At 44.6% G+C, this 17,430-nt stretch overlaps 1 protein-coding gene across 5 annotated transcripts in view; it reads right to left on the bottom strand.

Moving 5' to 3' along the window:
* MINDY4 (MINDY lysine 48 deubiquitinase 4) overlaps nucleotides 1–17,430 on the bottom strand; it is a 126,882-nt gene that overhangs the window by 92,206 nt on the left and 17,246 nt on the right. For 3 of the 5 annotated variants that reach the window (XM_020901668.2, XM_070468154.1, XM_020901666.2), the window contains exons 2-5: nucleotides 11,708–11,827; nucleotides 7,720–7,955; nucleotides 5,081–5,327; nucleotides 746–1,173 (exon numbers count right to left, since the gene is read on the bottom strand). In XM_020901668.2, the coding sequence (XP_020757327.2) occupies nucleotides 746–1,173; nucleotides 5,081–5,327; nucleotides 7,720–7,955; nucleotides 11,708–11,803 (1,007 nt within the window). In that variant the 5' untranslated portion in view covers nucleotides 11,804–11,827. The other 2 variants (XM_020901667.2, XM_070468160.1) reach the window with 2 other exon arrangements.

Here is a 17,430-nt window from a genome sequence, read left to right as displayed (position 1 = left end):
AAACATTTTAAAAGATAACTTTAATTAAAAATTATAACTAATTAAAGATAACTTTAATTTAAAAATTTTTTATTTGAATTCATAATTTAAAACCTTTTAATTCAATGCTTAGAAAATTCTCTCAAATGTTTAAGGAAGAAATAACACCAATCTTACACTAACTATTCAAGACTATTTAAAAAAAAGAGAGAGGAACTACTTCTAGCATATCCTAGATATAAAAATCTAACAAGGCTGTTGTTCCTAGAAAGGAAATTTGCCAGTCTCCTTCATGAATTTATATACAAAAACCCTACACAAAATACTAATAAATTAAATCAAACAATGAGTAAAATTAATATATGACAGCCAAGTGTGTTTTATTCCAGAAATGTAAGGTTGGCTTAACATTCAAAAATCAACCAGTGTACGAATCCTCAAGGTCCACTATGAAAGAATAAACAAAAGGACTCAGGATAGGGTTTTTAAAAACTGCCCCTTACAGAGCCTTGTAATAGCTGATTCACCATCACACCTCTGGCCTCCACACACCTCTTATACCACGTCAGCCTGACCCTTGAGAAGAAGTAAGAAGAGCCAAGGAAGCCTCTCCAAAGCCTCCTGGTGTGTGGGCTCTAGGCGGTTTTCTCCCTGGTGGGGTGACGAGCATCACCTCTCCCACTTCACAGCCACACTCGGAGCCCAGGGAGCCACTCAGGACTGGACGGTTCTCTGAAAAACCATCACCTGGGCACAGCACACTCACCTGAGGGATGGGGGCTGGCTCCCCTGCCGTTCAAACACTCCCTCCGGCCTCTCCTGGGTCATCAGGACATTCCCATTGGACAGGGAGAACTTCGAAGCAGTTTTGTTGGCCTCTGAGCCACCGTCCATGGCTGGACTGTCTTCGGAAAGGTCTCCCCACCTGCCACTCCCCCTGGGGGGTAGCCCTTTGCCTGGCAGGTGAGGCGGGCTGCCAGGTGAGGCTCTCCGTCTTTCCCTGGCCAGCTCAATGAGCGGGCCCCGGGGGCTCCTAGAGGTGGGGGCGGTGCTGGAAGCTGGTCCCTCCGGCAGGGCGGGACAACTGGAAGTGTGAGTAGAGAGCTCGGGCTCTTGTGGGCTCCCTTCCTTGTGAGGCTGGGCAGCACTGCTCAAGGCCGGGGACCGCCTCAGCGAGCGTCTGCGGAGGGAATCCTGAAAGGGACAAGGACAGAAGCAGAGGTGAGGATCCCCTTGGAGGGAGGTGGGAAATAACCTACTTCTAGACTATGATGCTCCCTCCCCAGGGAATGTCTTTTCCATCCTCAATTCCTTCTCTTAAAATTCTACCTACCCTCTGAGGAGACTCTCAGGGGCCCCACTTCTCTCTTGCTTTCACAGCACCCCACGAGCATAAACCCCGGGAGCATGCCTCAGCCCCCTCCCATACCCCTAACAGAGAGCTCCAGGGTCAGACGTGTTCTAACTCCTGAACTGCCACCTGCTAGCCATGTCCCCTGTGACAAGTCATTGAACTTCTTTGTCCCTCACTTCCCATTCCTATAATCTAATCTGTCTACAACCTGCTATCTGTAATTTCTAAACCCCAAAACATCTAAAAAATGAACATTTCTGTTGGATTCCTATGGCAAATTCTTTTTAATTATTATGAAGTTACTTGTAGTCTTTTTTTTTCCCCACCATACCACGGGGCTTGGGGTATCGTAGTTTCCTGATCAGGGATCAAACCCTGGCCCTCAGCAGTGAAAGTGAGGAACCTTAGCCACTGGATTGTCAGGGAATTCCCTTGGGGTCTTTTTTCAAGCATGAATATTCATATGTTTTGTGGCAGATATGTCTTGTTTATGGGATGCTATACCAAACCCTACTTCAGGTGTTCTGTGGTTTATGCACTGTATTTCCTTTCTGAAGTTTAAAAAAAAAATCTAAATTACAAAACACGTTTGGCCCAAAGGTTTTGGATAAAGGACTGGGGACCTGCAGTGCTGACCTCCCACAAGATCACAGTGAGGGCTAAAGAAGAGACCCAGACCCATGAATGGCAGTAGCACAGAGCCAACCCCTCGAAGCAGCCAGCAAATGTTATAACACTACTGCTTAGTATCTTTGCCCCTGTCTCCGCATACTCATGGCCCTACCCCTTCCTGCCAGTAGACCAAGTGATGGGGGCCGTTATTCCTTCCTCTCTGGTGTCCCCAGGACTTCCCAGTTCAGTGACCTATACCTAGTAAGCAATCAAGTCTTGCTCACTTCCAAAATGAAGGAACTTCAGAGGAGTCAGCTGAAGCGTCCTCTCTATCAATCATTAACCAGTGAAATGGGAACACATTGTTACCCATCTGAGGTGGAGGAGTAGAGGGAGGAGACAAAAATACACCTGCTGAGCTTTTTCTGGACCTCTCAGCAATTCCAGAAATAATCCTGAGCCAAATGGTAAAGCCTGTGCCAAAAAAAGAACATCTAATTCTGTCCTGTTCCCACCCAGTGGAAATTACTAGGCACCATAAACCTCCTCCGAAAGCCACCCAGGGCATCCCTTGCCACAGAGCAAAGAAAACATTAGTCATTGTTCCCAAGGAGACCCAAACTTCCGGCCAAGGGCAGGGAACCCAGCCTCTTACTCAGCCTTCGAAAGTGCAGAGCGGACCTGGCAGTAAAAAATGATGCAATACCTAGCAAACCTCGCTCTTTTCTCTTGTATGGCCAAGGCACTCAAAAGTCCACAGGACACCTTCCAGGAAACCTTGGGGAAATTCTGCCTTCACAAGATTCAGATACCCCAGGAGAAAAGAACACCTCAGAGGAGAACAGATTCTCCTTTGGGGAGGAGTTTGCAGCAATCTCTCAGTAGTAAAGGAGGTCCAAGCCTCACACCTCAGTACTGAAGGGGACTGAACTGCACAGACTTGATGATTTGAAAGTCATGGTAGGCAGGACCTCCCTGGTGGTCCAGTGGCTAAGATTCTGCGCTCCCAATGCAGGGGACCCAGGTTTGATTCTTGGTCAGGGAACTAGATCCCACATGTCACAACTAAAGGTCCCTCATGCCACAATGAAAATCAAAGATCCCTCGTGCCCCAACTAAGACCCGGCACTGCCAAACAAATAAATATGTATAAAAAGAGTAAGTCATGGTACGACAGGACGCTAACATTCATCCGGTCCACCAGTTCTCCAAGTATAGCCCATCAACCTTAGTGGTCTGCGCCCAAACACTTTCAGAGCGCTCAAAACTATTTTTGTTAATATAATAAGATATGATGTGCCTTTTTCACTATGTTGATGTTTGCAGTGATGGTCCAAAAGCACTGGTGCGAAAACCTGCTGGCCTTTAGCATGAATCAAGACAGCGGCATCAAACTATACCACTGCTCGAGGTATTCAACCACACTTACAATAAAAATGCTAATTTCACTTAAGAATGTCCATGCTGATGCACAGAAAATGTTAATTGCATCCGATCTTGATCCTGTGTTAACGACATCTCTTTAATAGTCTGTGGCAAAGTAGGAGGTATATATAAACATTGTGCAGGATACAGATGATGAAGGCTGTAACTAGGCAAAGCCCTCTATGCAGCCATCTGAGTTGCGAGCTGAACTTGCTACTATTTTTCATGGAACCACTGACAGATGAACTATGGTTAATTCAGACAGGTATTTGGCAGGCATTTTCTTGAAAATAAATTGAACTCAAGGGAAACAAATGATACATTGTTGCCAGTGATCAAGTACAAGTTACCTTAAAAATCAAAATTTGGAGAAACATGTTTGCCATTATGAACTCAAGGGCTTCCTGATACTTAAAAACTTTCTGATGAGTTGAGTGATGACATTAACAAATGTGGTTTTTTATATGGTTTCTTGTATAATGAAATGTGTCAACATTCAGAGGCTCTATATAACTTCATAAAACAATAACTTTCACGTGACCAACGTATCATGTTACTAAGCCATGCAGTGGTAAAAGATTCATTCAAAGTGCAAGACAAACCAATGAAAACTGATAACACACAAAAAGTTCATTGGGATAGCTTCAGATTCCACATTAAGAAACAACTTGTCTAGCTTTGATTTAACAGTAAAGAATACCCCTAGTTTTCTGAAAAGACAATAAAGAAACTTTTCACTTTTCCAACTGCATGACCATCTCTGAGCCATGAAATTCCAGATCTCAAAGGGGTCTTGGACACCTGGTCTAACAAACAAGACCATGGCCAAAGAGACCATGTCCAAAAGACCTTTAAAGACCCTGTCTGAACGTCTCACAATATGTAGGCAGGGGCAGAGAGAGGGTCCACTGCTTTTTGCCTTTAATTCCAGATGAACTGGGAGAAGAGTGCTGGCCCCTGAAGCCTCACCCGCGTGTACACATGCTGCCCCAAGAGTGGGGGTGACCAGCGTGGACACAGATGCCCTGCTTTTGGTTTGCTCAGGCTCCCTGATTTGACGGACACCACACTATGAGTTTGGTGTTTGATTTTCCTTTGTTCTGTCTCTCTTTCATTTTACAAACTCCTTTTACATTCATCCTCTCCTTTGCTTTAGTTTCTCATCTGACAGGACCCTACCATCGCCTCTTTTTAAGGGAGACTGTAAAACATTGGTGTTAAATTTTTAGAATTTTTTTAAAGCAAAACCAAACTATAAGGATTGGGATTTCTTTTTCTCTTTTCACTATCATGTTTTTAAAAATCAAAAATATGTTCTCTAGACTTGGCTGGGTCCCCCACTCCTGAACTGCAAAGATAAACCTTGGTCGATGTGTTCTCACTCGGCAAAGGAACATAGAACCACGGTAACTACCTGGTTGATAAGATGGGTAAACTGAGGGAAGGGTAGGTGACGAGGCCATGGCCCCACAGGGAGCTGGCAGGAGAGCTAGGGAATGATAAAAGGCCCCTTCTTCTTGCCCATCCCACGACATATATCCTCCCTTCTGGAGCTGTCTTGTGGGGCACCCTAAATAAACCCAAGCACCCCTTAAGCCATGCCTATCCTCAATTTCCACACTCATAGCATCAAGTTCAAGCATCATAGCTCATAGCTCATAGTTCATAGCTCATAGCTCATCATGCTCATAGTTCAAGCATCAAGCCCACCTGTGGGGAGCTGGCAACGGGCCCAGCCATCATGCCTCGGACAATCAGCCCAGACTTTGGCCTGACCTTCTCTCCCATCCTCTTCGTGTCCAAGGAAGGCTCTGACATTGGAAGCTTGTCCATCTTCTCCCAAGCAGAAGCCACAGGGGGGCCTTCACCTGGGACAGTCTTTATGGGCCTACTTTTGTGCAAGGACCTTTTGGATGATACAAAATGACCAAGTACATCCCCATCAAGACTGTCTTGTCTGCAAAAAAGGGATATTTGCATTAAAACAGAGTCCTCAAGGGAAATCGTTAGCAATAATAATAAATTGCACAGTCCACAGGCACTCACAGTAAGCCCATTCACAAATCTGTGGTGATTTCTAACCAGCTTTATCATTAAAGGTAAGGGAAAAGAGCAGACTCCTGTATCTGGGCAGGTCTGGCCTACAGAATGAGACCGGAACCAAGAAACAAAATCAGGGTTGATGACTGATGCTAGGATTCCTTGAATTGTCAACATAAAGAGCATCCTTGTTTCTCCCAGACCCCAATGATTAAGGAAAACTGTCGCCCTTCAATACAATAGTCTCCCACCCCACCCCACCTGTAGTATATATAGGGTTTAGTACTAACCAGGGTTCCAGGCGTTTATTGGGGGTCTTGGAATGTATCCCCCATGGATAATGGGGAACGATGGTATAGTCTTGAAAGGGGTGGAGCCCCATTACTGCACACCATTCAAGGTGGTGGATAGAGACCTTTGACAAACTTGGTGTTCCCAGTTAAAGTTCAGCAAAGTTGGGCATGGCAACAGCTTCTTTTCTTGGGCTGCTTGGCATTGAGAGAGAGAAAGAATAAGGAAGAAAGATGGTGCACGTGTATGTGTGTGTATGTTTAAGAAAGTAAGAAAGCAGGACTTCCCTGGTGGCCCAGTGGCTGAGATTCTGCACCCCCAATCCAGGGGGCCCAAGTTCAATCCCTGGCTGGGGAACTAGATCCCACAAAAATTGAAGATCCTCGTGCCACAGGTAAGACCCAGTGCAAACAAACAAATAAAGAGTTTTTTTAAAAAAAGAATGCCAATTCATTTTTTTTTTTCTGAGTTCCAAAAGGACTTATTTTTCAGATTTTTTCATCTCTCCAGTGTTCTATGGCCTTTCAGAATTCTATACCCGTCTTTAAGAACATGCAAACAAAGGAAGCCCTTGCACCTTCTGAATCATGGAAATTAAATTACACATTTTAAATCATAAGTATCCTCCATCACAAAGTGGTCCATTCCCATGGCCTCTGGAGAAAAATAACAGTGCTCCATGACAGGGATTCAGAAAACGCAGAGGGTAGGAGGCTGAGTGACGGCCTCCTGAAGATGTTCACACCCTAAACCCTGGAACCCGTGAATATGTTACCTTACATGGCAAAAGAAAAGGACTTTGCAGACATGACTATGTTAAGACTCTTGAGATGAAGAGGGAGGGGATAAATGTATACATACAAGTGACCCACGATGTTGTATGGAGGAAACCAACACAATGTTGTAAAGCAATTATATTCCAGCAAAAAATAAACAGAAAGAACCTTGAGATGGGCACATTACCATAGATTGGCTGGGTGGGCCCAGCATAATCACAGGGGTCCTTCTTAGAGGGAGACAGGAGGATGAGTCAGCAGTAGATGTGACAACAGAAGCAGGGTTGTAGGGATGTGCTCTGAAGACAGAGGAAAAGGCCACAAGCCAAGGAATGGAGGCGGCCTCTAGAATTGAGGAAGGAAACAGATTCTCCCCTCAAAGTTTCTAGAAAGAACCAACCCTCCTGACACCTTGCCATTAGCCCAGTGAGACCAATTTTAGACTTCTGACCTCAGAACTGTAAGGTAATAAATTGGTGTCACTTTAGGACATCATGATGGTTCAGTTTTGTAGGTCACGTTGTTTAGGTTATGCTCCCAAAGTGTTTGGTCAAACACTAGTCAAGATGTTGCTATGAAGATATTTTTTAGATGTGATTAATATCTACAATCAGCTGCTTAAGTAAAGGATATCATCCTAGATAATATAGATAGGCTTCATTTAATCAGTTGACGACCTTAAGAAAAAAAACAGAAGTTTCCTAAAGAAGTAATTCTGCCTCAAGGTTGTAACACAGAAAACCTGCCTGAGCTTCCAGCATACTAGTCTGCCACATAGATTTCAGACTTGCCAGCCCCTACAACCACATGAACCAATTCCTTAAAAATAAATCTTTAAATACATAGCATTTATGCATACATATATTTATGCATGTGTGCTAAGTCACTTCAGTAGTGTCTGACTCTTTTAGACCCTGTGGACTGTAGCTCTCCAGGCTCCTCTGTCCATAGGATTCTCCAGGCAAGAAAACTGGAGGATGATTATCATGTCATCCTCCAGGGGATCTTCCCAACTCAGGTATCGAACCACATTTCTTAACGTCTGCTGCATTGGCAGGTGGGTTCTTTACCATTAGCACGACCTTGGAAACCAATGTACATTTATACCTATACACATTTATATATCCTATTGGTTCTGCTGGTCATGTATCTCTGGAGAACCCTATTACAGCCACTGAGTTTATCACAATTTATTACAGAAGAAATAAGAAACTAATCCACAGTATAAATGAGAAGAGATACCTGGTTTTACTTATTTCTGACAATGATGTTCTCCAGCTCTCATCTTCATCTGCAAGGTCATATATGTTTATCAAAGCAGTCTCTGAGCTTCTCCATGGTAGTTTGTTACTTTTCTTTGGTACTGAGAGTGCAGGGATTGGTGTTTCTTGAGTAACATTGTTACCAATATTCCCAAAGTGATCCAGAAAGTATCTGGTAATGAGTTCAAGATTTGTTTTTAGAGGATTTTCCTTTGCCTATCATTGGAAGAAAAAAAATCCTTAATTTATTCACAGCTTTAGAGAAAGGGTGGGAAAAGCAGCCACTGCAATTCTTTGACATAATTTATTAACTTCTTACTCAATCATACATTCTCTCAGCAAACATTCACTGACTAATTATATGTCAAGTTCTGTGTTAGGTAGCAACAGAGATGAAAATAAAACCAATACCTTCAAAGAATTAGCATCCAATGCTTGAGACAGGAGATTCAGTGATAATAAACGTAATAAAATGTGATATGAACAGAGGCATACCTAATCAAATTTCCTCTTGGTTTTTTTCGCCTGGAAATAAATTTATAAAATATATATCCTTTCATTCAAAAAAAAAAAATTAAGTCTTTATGATCACTAACTCTACTAGTTTATAAACATTTGAGACCTGAATGATTTCTTAGTTTGTGTACACTGTGTGTGTGTGTGTGTGTGTGTGTGTGTGCTAAGTCACCAGTCTTGTCCGACTCTTTGCGACCCCATGGACTGTAGCCTTCCAGGCTCCTCTGTCCATGGCATTCTCCAGGCAAAATCCTGGAGTGGGCTGCCATGCCTTCCTCTAGGGGATCTGCCCGTGGAGGATCTAACCCCGACCCAACGCTCCAGGGGACCTTCCTGTGGAGGATCTAACCCCGACCCAAGGATCTAACCCGTGTCTAGGGGTTAGTGGCTCCCGCACTGCAGGTGGGTTCTTCCACTGAGCCACCTGAGAAGCCCCTTCTGAGTCTGTGGACTCTACATTTAACACCGCACGCAAGGAAGGCCGGACAAACAGCAGCAGGTTAGTGCAAGAGCCCAGAGAGGCAGTCAGGGTTGACTCAGTGTACATTCCAGTCTCTGCAAAAGATAAAATGAAACCCTTGGGTAGTAGATTTTGGAAACAAGTGGTATCAGTACTTCCCTACCCTGACAGCACTAAATGTTACCTTTGAAGGTTTCTTTCAAAGACAAATTCTCGGGCCTTGCTGAGTCTTAGTAAGCCAAAATCGCCCAAGATTAGAGCCCTGATTCCTTTTAGAAGTTCCCTTAAGTAAAAAAAAAAAAAAGTTCCCTTAAGTAATTTGCATAGACAGAGTTCTCCAAGCTGGTCTCAGGAGCTAGCCCATGTGTCAGTCAGCACCCCACCTGCCGGGTAACATTCAGGCCGTTGGGAAAGGCAGCCAGGCATGGGGCAGGTGGTGACTTTGCAGTCAGAAGGATAAAGTGCCTGATAAAGAGCCTGGCACAAGGCACAGAGCCTTAGCACTCTGGGACCAGGACCCACAGGTTATGACCAAGCTCAACAGAATCATCAGGCAGTCAAAATCAGGGGACAGTTCTATTTTTTAGAACGGGACCCAAACGATTTTGTCTAAGTCTAAATGAAACTTACAAGGAAGAGAGTTGGTGAGGGGGGGGAGCTGGGGACATTACATAATTTACTTCAATCTTCTTATTTTTCTTTCAGTATGAGAGATTTGGGGCCCTAAATACCTGAATTATACATTGTGGTTTTTTCATATCACTTTGCTCATAAAGATACAGCCTTTATATGAAACGAGATACCATTTTTCAAAACCTTAGTTTTACATAAGCATTTTATCTATGGCATAGTTAATAGGGAAAAACAAATTACTAAAATTAACATTAAATTGCAGGGCTTTCCCAGAATCACTCTAGTTTTGAGCTGAGTGAACATCAAAATTATGATGACATAGATAAATGTGTGTATTTTCCTGTAAAATATAAACTCCAATGCATTGTATAATAGCTAGTAACTACTGGATAAATCGAATAATCAGGGTACTTATCAAGATCTAATGAAAATACCTTAAGGATCTTAAGATAATAGCTACCCTTAGGGAGACCATACTACAGTGAAGAAATAAAAATAACTTAAATGGCAAAGATGCTTCTGGGAAGTTAGATAAAGTTGCATTTTTACAAAAATCTCACTGTGCCACAATGGTTAATTGAATTTTCTGCTTAACTGTCTCATTCTCTCTGGAAAAAAACCTTTGTAAAATGTACAATGCACTCTCCTGCCTTGTAAGAGAGCCGGGGGACGACTGCTGAGTGTTTGCTGCCTGGGCAGCAGTCTTCTGTCTACAGGACTTCAATCAAGTGCGAAGAGGAGATGGAGGGGCCCGCATGTCACCACAGGACCCCGAGCACGAAGGTCTTTCCAGGGCTTCTGGAAAGACTTCACCCGGCTGCCCCTGGTGATAAATGCTGAACAACATGTCCATAAGATTCTTTCCAGCTCTGACACTATGCCCTCCCACAAGGCAACATCTGCTGGAGAGCCCCTTCTTGAATCTGTCAACTAGGAACTGGTGCTTGCTGAGGGCATTTGCCGTCCGCCCCTGTGGAGATGACTCCAGCTGCTGCAGCTCTTGGCGCATCCTGAGGGAGTTCAGGGTGGAGACTGAGGCACTCTGAGCTCCAGGGAAACTGGTGGAACAAGTCTTAAGACAGTTTTCAGGAACTGATATTTTCAGGATATCGAAATATTTTTAGGAACTGATTTCAGGATCTTAATCCTTGCAAGCTCCTCATATCTAGAAAAGCATTAAAACCCTTCATGATGACATCAACTCCTTGTGACTAGCAGAAAATCTCTTGTAAAGAAGCGCTTGACTGCACTGAACTCCTGCTTCACCAAAATCTTATATATCGCCCTTCCCCCACTACCTCTTTGGTGCAGTCTCTCAGAGCCATCTGAGACGCTGCCTCCCACGCTGCAGTCATCACTTGGCCCCAAATAACACTTAACTCACAAGCCTCACATTGTGCATCATTTTTAGTCGACAAGTCAAATCATAAGATTCTCTCTTCTAACAGAAAGAGCAATTAATTCAGAATGGTAGTTTTATTCATTCATTCGTTATCTTAATTCACTTGCTCGTTCATTCATTCATTCATAAATACACACTATTTATTATCTCATCAAGCATGTATGAAGTATGCGGATACAACCAGTATCCCGAATGATAGTTTCATTCATTCATTCGTTATCTTAATTCACTTGCTCGTTCATTCATTCATTCATAAATACACACTATTTACTATCTCATCAAGCATGTATGAAGTATGCGGATACAGTATCCTAAAGTGTCCAGAGTAGTGGGGGAGGCAGACCCTAAGTAAACACCCACACAAATATTCTATTACAAGCGTCATAAGCACAACAGAAGAAAACTACGCAGTATCCTGAAGGTTTATGGATCGAGGTGGGGGATCAAGTAAGCACCCCCATCACCACCCAAGGAGGTACCTAGTCCATTTGCTACCTCAACTCCAACACACCCGGGTTAGCTGAACCCAAACCCCGCATCTGCCTGAATTAAATGTCACAGTGGCCTTAAGAAAAAGGTATTACTCAGAGCTGAAGAAAGAAAACCATTTGGAGGCAAAGAATGGAAAATTTTAGCATAACTGAATGCTATATTCCTCAGTACAGTCTTACTAAAAATAGTCTCTCGGGAGAGGAGGGAGCACAGGGAATAATTGTTAACAGACTCAGGCCTGGGTGCAAAAATGAGCCCCATATGGTGCAAGCGTGCTCTGACAGTGGGGTGGGGCAGACAGAAGCTGGAAACCCAGCACACAGTCGGGATTTGTCTGTTTCTCCCTGACCGCAGGTACGGCAAGCCTCCAGCCACTGGTCTCTGATGACCTGGCAGGGCTTGTGAGTACCGTGACATTACCAAAATCCGTTCCAGAACTCCCCACCACACTTTAAAAGCATGTACCTTGTTCTCCTTGTAGAGAAATTCAAGATGCAAAACCTTTCGGAGATCATTTCTGCTGTTTATGCTGAGATCAGAGCGTGGGCGTTCCTGGTCCATGGTCACACACGTCTTCTTTAAGCCCTGAGGGAAGCACTCTAAATCACTATTTACCACTTTAAATCTAAACCTTCCCAGCTCTGACGCAGAGGATCAACAAAAGACTGTTGATGTTCATTACGGTCACCTCCCACCTTCCTCACTGGATATTGGGAGGACTGAAAACTGACTTAAGAATTTACTCTTATGTAACTTTTACACTTGACATCATCTTCATGATCATTATTCCGAATCTTACAGCCACACTGTGGGCAGAGCTCAGGCTGAAGCTGTCAGCACATTTTAGAGAAAAAGAAAGTGAAATCCAGGTAACAGTCTCACTGCCCACCACTGGCTCAGGAGCTCAGGGTTTGGCTTAGATTTGGGGCCATGAGATATAAAGCTTTAAAAATAAACAGGAGGAAACACATAAGCAAAAGGCCAACAGTCATTCCCTTCTTTTTGCAGATGGGGCGCCAGGGTTGATTTGTCCAATATAACAGAATGGACTCACGTAGCTGGAGATCTGACCATCCCGGACTGTGAGGAGGTGACACCAGGACCCAGACTCACAGGAAGCACGTGGTGAGCATCTGCTGTATCCCAGTGCAGCTGCTTTCCATCCTCCAGCCCTGAACTCCCAAAAGGCCCAGCCCTTGGGGCCCCTTAAGAGTCTGGCTCCTTCTTTCGAAAACCACCACAGCAGCTGCAGCCTGCCCACCTCCCCAGATAGCGATGATCACTGAAAGGCAGAAGAATGGGAGATGCCTCCCAAGCAGCTCAGCCTGGCACTAAGGGATCCCCTTGCTCTTGATGGATCCAGACCCCAGTGTGAGCCAGGCTTCAGTGGCTCCCCCAGGCTTTGTGTTCAGAATTTTGCAGAGATTCTCAGTGCTGGGAGAACAAGAAAAAATACTGCTGCCTGCCATGAGCTGGGCCAACAAGAATTTGTGAAACAAGACATATGAATACAAACTTGAACCAAAGAGAAAAAAAGGAAGTTTCTAGTCAGCTATTTACTGACCATCATCCATGTGCTCACTCCTGTTTTCCAGTTTCCCCATCTGTGAAATGAAAGCAACAAGCCACTAGTCCACCAGTTTGTCTGCTAGAGGCAGAGGAGTGAAAAGACCAAAGTCCTGACCCTCATAGAGCTCACCCAAATGACAAGTACAAAGGCCCTGTGGCAGCTACAAGGAGGCCAGTATAGCTAGAGCCATATAACTAGGGGAAAGTGGCAGGAAATAAGGTCAGAGAGGTTGCCCAGAGCTTGCTAAGCAAAGGCCTTGTTGGCTTTTGTGAAATGGGAAGGCTACTGGAGGACTGGGGAAAAGGGAGCATCCTGAACTAACATATTTGCAAAGGATTGCTTGGCTTCTAGGTTGAGGACAGACTATATGGGACAGGGGACTAGGCATTAAGACTAGGAGGCTATTGAACAATTCACATGAAAGATGGAGGTGACTTGGACCAGGGTAGTGGCAGCAGAAGTGTACACAAGTACGCTTTATGTACATAAAGTATTATGTACTTATGTACATAAGTATTCTTTATGTGCTCTGATGGTAAAGCCCACGAGTGTACAGATGGACTGCATGCAGGGTGCATAAGAGGCAAAAAGCCAGGGATGGTTCTAAAGGCTTTGGCCCAGGCAACTATACAGTTAGTGGTGTTACTGAAGTGGGAAAAATTGCAGGAGGTAGAAAGAATCAGGAATTGAGTTTTGAATGTGTGAAGTTGAGATGTTTATTGGATATCCAAGCGGAAATGTAAACTAGGCAGTTGGAAAGAATGTAAGAGTTCAAGGAGAGGTCTTGGCTAGAGACAGACATTTGGAAATTGTCAGCATGTCGATAGTAATGGAACCCACAACAGTGGTGGAAGAGGCTGAAAAATGAGAAGAGAAGAGAGTCAGAGACTAAGTCTTTAAATCCACCAGCACGCACATGGCTTCCCTGGTGGCTCAGACAGTAAAGACTCCGCCTGCAACACAGGAAACCCCAGTTCAGTTCCAGGGTTGGGAAGAGTTGCTGGAGAAGGGATAGGCTACCCACTCCAGTATTCTTGGGCTTTCCTTGTGGCTCAGCTGAAGAATCTGCCTGCAATGAGGGAGACCTGGGTTTGATCCCTGGGTTGGGAAGATCCCCTGGAGAAGGAATAGGCTACACACTCCAGTATTCTGGCCTGGAGAGTTCCACGGACAGAGGAACTGGCAGGCTACAGTCCACAGGGTCGCAAAGAGTCAGTCACAACTGAGCAACTTTCCCATGCACAGCTCAGGAAGCCACAGGCAATCTGCCAAGAACCCGAGAAAGAGTGACCAGAGAAGTACAGAAGGAAAACCAAAAGGAGGTGATCTCCAGAAGCCAAGGGGAACAAGCTTCCACGAAGGACATAACCAGCTGAGTTCAACACGATTGTTAGACCAATAAATGTAAAGACTAAAAACAAGAAGTCACTGATGAAACTGACAAGAGCTGTCTCCATGGATTGATGGGGACAAAAGCCTGATTAAAGTTTGAGAAAACAGGGAGAAATATTAGAATCAGAGCATACATGGTCCTTTCATACAGTTTTGCTATAAAAGGGAGAAGAAAAATAAACTAGTAGCGGGAGGGGCATGGGGGTCAAGATGGACTTTGTAGGAGCATGTTTACATGTTGATAGAACCAATCCAATAGAGAAGGCAAAAATGTATGATACAGTAGAGACAGGATGGTAACCACACCAGTGTCCTGGAGCACACAGAGGCGACAGGCCCACGGGGAGGGCTTGGCTTTACCCAGAGGATGGAGAACTCATTCCCAAGAACAGCAGGGAGGATGGGGCAAATGGTTCAGGCCCAAGAGGGTTAGTGACTATAGGGCATGATGGAGTTTTCTCATGAATGCTTCTGTTTTCTTAGTGAAATTAAGAGGGGGAAGGGGCTTTGGAGCTTGAGGAGAGAGATGCGTGAAATGTCCATCTAAGACTGGAGACTGGAGAAGGAAATGGCAACCCACTCTAGTATTCTTGCCTGGGAAATCCCATGGACAGAGGAGCCTAGCAGGCTACAATCCATGGGGTCGCAAAGAGTCAGAAACAACTGAGTGACTAAGAACAAGACTGGAGAAGTATAGCCAGGTAGGCAGGCATCTCTGAGGCATCACAGGAGTGAGAGACCATGAATTGATGGTGAAACCATGAACATAACAGTGTGCTTTTCCCCAGCCTCATTCAGCTCCGCAGTGCAAGCAAGGTGGAGGCCAAATATAAAGAAGGGAGAGACAGACAAGGGAGCTGAGTGGGGTGTTGAGGGGTGATGTATGGGTAAGATGTGAGGTCACAAGAGGGCTGAGGGACCATGAAAAGTTGGCAAGAACAGTGGAATGGAGATGGGAGTGAGGCTGAAGAATAGTTTATATTGGGCTGCTGCTGGGAATGAGCTGCAAGTGAGGATGATGGGATGCTTGGAACTGGGATTATGGAAACAACAAGCTTAGGGCATGACCACCTGCAAGGGGCGGTGGAGGCAGGCTAGGACATGTGCTTGCCGGAGAATGCAGCTGGGGCACGAGCTTGGTGGATCCTGCCACTGCCAGGAGACTGTCCTGATTCTCCCTGTGGAGGGATCACACTTGGAGGAGGCCAGCATAGCTGGGCATGATGTAGGATGGAGGGTAAAGGAAGCAGCAGTAGAAGGTAAGGTTCAAGGGGGAGCTGGCAGCCAGGCTGTAGGGAGCCTGGGAGTCTCGGGCAAGGCCTTCCCTGGGATTTATTCTAATTGCAAAAGAAACATATGGGGGGGCACGGTTTGGGCAGAGGAGTGGCATGATCTGACCCACTCACCCCGGGCAAGTTTATTCACCTCCCAGTCTTATCATAGTCTTTTGTGAAAGGGAATAATTATACATGTCTTTCAGCACTGTTATGAGGGTTTGAGAAAATAAACAGGCACCTGGAAGGTACCTCACATCAGGATGAGAACTCCCTTGGTTAGGTAGGTAGGTACCTGCTGTGTCCCAAGCCCCAGGGACAGTCCACAGTCTCTGCCCCAGAGCGGAAAGCAGCCGATCTGGGCTGCAGTCCCAGCTTCCATGCCTTTCTGAGTGACTGTGGGTAACAGAGTCCTTTCTCCTCTTGGGGTTTAGTGTCTCCCGATGAAAAGTCAGAATTGAGGAAGCCAGGTGAACCAGATAACTGCAAAGGCTCTGCCCAGTTCAGTGTCAGCAATGTGAAACTGTCTAATGGGTGAGACAGGCAGATGCATAAACTATAACATGAGTGCCCATGAGCAGACCACAGACAAATGAGTCAGTTCTTCCAGCCACAGGTACCTGAGACCTCTTGAAGGAAATGGGACTTGGGATGGAATGTGGGTGGAACAGGGGAAAGCATGTGAGAGAAGCTGGAAACGAAACTGGGCTAGTCAAAGTAACCTTGAGAAAGAAGAATGGAACTGGAGGAATCAACCTGCCTGACTTCAGACTATACTACAAAGCCACAGTCATCAAGACAGTATGGTACTGGCACAAAGACAGAAATATAGATCAATGGAACAGAATAGAAAGCCCAGAGATAAATCCAAGAACCTATGGTCACCTTATCTTCGACAAAGGAGGCAAGGATATACAATGGAAAAAAGACAACCTCTTTAACAAGTGGTGCTGGGAAAACTGGTCAACCACCTGTAAAAGAATGAAACTAGAACACTTTCTAACACCATACACAAAAATAAACTCAAAATGGATTAAAGATCTAAATGTAAGACCAGAAACTATAAAACTCCTAGAGGAGAACATATGCAAAACACTCTCTGACAAATCACAGACCCAGGTCACTCTATGACCCACATCCCACAATTTTAGAAACAAAAGCAAAAATAAACAAATGGGACCTAATGAAACTTAAAAGCTTTTGCACAACAAAGGAAACTATAAACAAGGTGAAAAGACAGCCCTCAGATTGGGAGAAAATAATAGCAAACGAAGCAACAGACAAAGGATTAATCTCAAAAATATACAAGCAACTCCTCCAGCTCAACTCCAGAAAAATAAATGACCCAATCAGAAAATGGGCCAAAGAACTAAACAGACATTTCTCCAAGGAAGACATACAGATGGCAAAAAAACACATGAAAAGATGCTCAACATCACTCATTATCAGAGAAATGCAAATCAAAACTACAATGAGGTACCATTACACGCCAGTCAGGATGGCTGCTATTCAAAAGTCTACAAGCAATAAATGCTGGAGAGGGTGTGGAGAAAAGGGAACCCTCTTACACTGTTGGTGGGAATGCAAATTAGTACAGCCACTATGGAGAACAGTGTGGAGATTTCTTAAAAAGCTGGAAATAGAACTGCCATATGACCCAGAAATCCCACTTCTGGGCATACACACCAAGGAAACCAGATCTGAAAGAGACACATGCACCCCAATGTTCATCACAGCACTGTTTATAATAGCCAGGACATGGAAGCAACCTAGATGCCCATCAGCAGACGAATGGATGAGGAAGCTGTGGTACATACACACCATGGAATATTACTCAGCCATTAAAAAGAATTCATTTGAATCAGTTCTAATGAGATGGATGAAACTGGAGCCCATTATACAGAGCGAAGTAAGCCAGAAAGATAAAGACCATTACAGTATACTAACACATA

The sequence above is a fragment of the Odocoileus virginianus genome, chromosome 1 (genome assembly GCF_023699985.2).
Source record: "Odocoileus virginianus isolate 20LAN1187 ecotype Illinois chromosome 1, Ovbor_1.2, whole genome shotgun sequence".
In the NCBI taxonomy this organism is placed as follows: domain Eukaryota; kingdom Metazoa; phylum Chordata; class Mammalia; order Artiodactyla; family Cervidae; genus Odocoileus; species Odocoileus virginianus.
The sequence above is the reverse complement of the archived record's forward strand: the minus strand, read 5'-3'. Positions and strand labels throughout refer to the sequence as shown.